General features: G+C 49.2%; 1 protein-coding gene across 1 annotated transcript; it reads left to right on the forward strand.

The window, feature by feature from the left end:
• The first annotated feature begins 451 nt into the window (after positions 1-451).
• LOC133736889 (probable aquaporin PIP2-8) lies at positions 452-1,971 on the forward strand. Its single transcript, XM_062164490.1, has 4 exons — positions 452-855; positions 957-1,252; positions 1,353-1,493; positions 1,637-1,971. The coding sequence occupies exons 1-4, from the start codon at positions 567-569 to the stop codon at positions 1,754-1,756; spliced, it is 846 nt and encodes a 281-aa protein (XP_062020474.1). The 5' UTR covers positions 452-566; the 3' UTR covers positions 1,757-1,971.
• The last annotated feature ends 402 nt before the right edge of the window (positions 1,972-2,373 follow it).

Raw genomic sequence — 2,373 nt, forward strand, 5'->3', positions numbered from 1 at the left:
GAACTAGTGTGCCAACGAAGGTCCCTCAATCATCATAGGGCTATAGCTGTGCTGAATAATTGGTCCCAGAGGATAAACCCTACCTCTAAAACAGTAAAACACACATGCCCCAAAGATATGGTACCCTAAACCGGCATTTGACAACCCCCTTCTTAAATATAACCCCCCACAAGGACCGAGATATAACCGTTGTGTATGGCTTTAGTTGGATGCCAGCCTCACCCCTCTCTAAAGCCCTAGCACCCCTTTCCCTTTCCCTTTCCCTCTCCCACAACACACAAGAGAAAGAGAAAGAGAGATGATTAGGCCTCACATGGCTGAGCTGTACCCTAGGGTCCCACCACTTCCACCTTTCTCTCTTTCTTTCTAGGACATTCCCACTTCCCGAAATACCCCCGCCTTATCCACATATGTACCATCTCCTCCCCTTCCTCACTCCACTCTTTTAAAACCAAACACCACCCCCTACCCCAGCACTCACATTTCTCTAAATATTCTCACAGCAAAACCAGAGAGCTCTACTCGAAACTCAAGAGCGAGGTGAGCCAACTATTCGAGTGTTGAAAATGACGAAGGAAGTGAGCGAGGAACCCCAAGTCCACCACCACGGCAAGGACTACGTCGACCCACCGCCTGCTCCGCTCTTCGACATGGACGAGCTTAAGCGCTGGTCCTTCTACAGAGCTCTCATAGCCGAGTTCATCGCCACCCTCCTCTTCCTCTACGTCACCGTCGCCACAGTCATCGGCCACAAGCACCAGACCGGCCCCTGCGACGGCGTCGGCCTTCTCGGCATCGCCTGGGCCTTTGGTGGCATGATCTTTGTCCTCGTTTACTGCACCGCCGGTATTTCTGGTAAGCAATAACACCCAACACCCGCTACTGAAACTCCCATCTTCTGTCATGCATGTACTAGAGCTTCAATTTCTGATGGGTGTTTTGTTTTGTGTATCCAGGTGGTCACATTAACCCGGCGGTGACTTTCGGGCTTTTCTTGGCTCGTAAGGTCTCTCTGATCCGGGCCGTGGCTTACATGGTCGTCCAGTGCTTGGGAGCTATCGCCGGTGTCGCGCTCGTCAAGGCCTTCCAGAGTAGCTACTTCAAGACCCTCGGCGGCGGCACCAACTCTGTCTCTGCGGGCTACAGCAAGGGCACAGCTCTCGGCGCTGAGATCATCGGCACCTTTGTGCTTGTCTACACCGTCTTCTCAGCCACCGACCCCAAGAGGAGCGCGCGTGACTCTCACGTGCCTGTAAGTGGTTTCTTCACTTTCTATTTTGGTTTCTGTATGCTTTGAGGGTTTTGGTGTGGTGTGGTGTGGTGTTGATGATATGTATGGGTTCTGCGTCCAGGTGTTGGCTCCTTTGCCTATTGGGTTTGCTGTGTTTGTTGTGCACTTGGCTACCATCCCCATCACCGGAACTGGCATCAACCCTGCTCGGAGCTTCGGTGCTGCCGTCATTTACAACAACGAGAAAGTCTGGGATGACCATGTAGGACCAAATAACCTCGCCACCTTTCTTTGTTAGCTAGATTAGGCTTTAAATTTACAAACATGCATGCGTTTTGGGCTCTTTCGATTGGAGTGTGATTATGTGTTTTTGACTAATGGGTATTTTTGTGTTGGTGGGTGCAGTGGATCTTCTGGGTCGGACCCTTCCTCGGAGCTCTTTGTGCAGCCGCGTACCACCAGTACATCCTGAGAGCCGCCGCCATCAAAGCTTTGGGTTCATTCCGGAGCCACCCCTCCAACTAAATGAGAAGAAGCAAAACGAAATTAAAAGATCTCCACATCTTATATGTTGGTTCTATTTAATTTGTTAGTTTGTTGGTGGACGTATGAGAGGAATGTTGATGATGGTGATATCTCTTGATTAATTTTGTCTTTTGGATTTGTAAGAACGAATATGTAGCCAGTGGATGTGCATTATTGTCAATGAACTAGTGGTGTTTTGCCATCTTTCCTCCAAATCATGTTGTGCTCCTCCTTCTCCCCCCTCTCATAATTTTTATAGCTCCAATTTCAATCTAACATTGTGATCCAAACAAGCATATTTCCTTGTTAAAATCACAGAGCATTGCACAGGCCATAGTTTGGTTTAAAATCCATGAATATGTATTCCCAGGCTCGGCCAAAGTTTAGTAACTCTACTTTGGAAGTGTCTGGAGCCTGTACAATGTATGTGCTGGCAAGAAGTGTTGGTTGTGATGATGATGCTGGCCGTGGATTCCAATTCGGTCCCTGCCACCGCAAGAGAGCCTAGAAGGTGGTATAGATGCATATGTGTACGGGGCACACATATTTGGGGCGGCAGGGATTTTCATGGGCGGGTACCCGCTTTACGGTTAAGGTCTGAAATGACAGGTCAAGGT

The sequence above is a fragment of the Rosa rugosa genome, chromosome 3 (genome assembly GCF_958449725.1).
Source record: "Rosa rugosa chromosome 3, drRosRugo1.1, whole genome shotgun sequence".
Taxonomy (NCBI): domain Eukaryota; kingdom Viridiplantae; phylum Streptophyta; class Magnoliopsida; order Rosales; family Rosaceae; genus Rosa; species Rosa rugosa.

Coding starts and splice junctions, on each gene's coding strand:
- LOC133736889 (XM_062164490.1), top strand. CDS start 567: ATGACGAAGGAAGTGAGCGAGGAACCCCAAGTCCACCACCACGGCAAG. Junction 856..956: donor CTGCACCGCCGGTATTTCTG/GTAAGCAATAAC, acceptor TTGTGTATCCAG/GTGGTCACATTAACCCGGCG. Junction 1,253..1,352: donor CGCGTGACTCTCACGTGCCT/GTAAGTGGTTTC, acceptor TTCTGCGTCCAG/GTGTTGGCTCCTTTGCCTAT.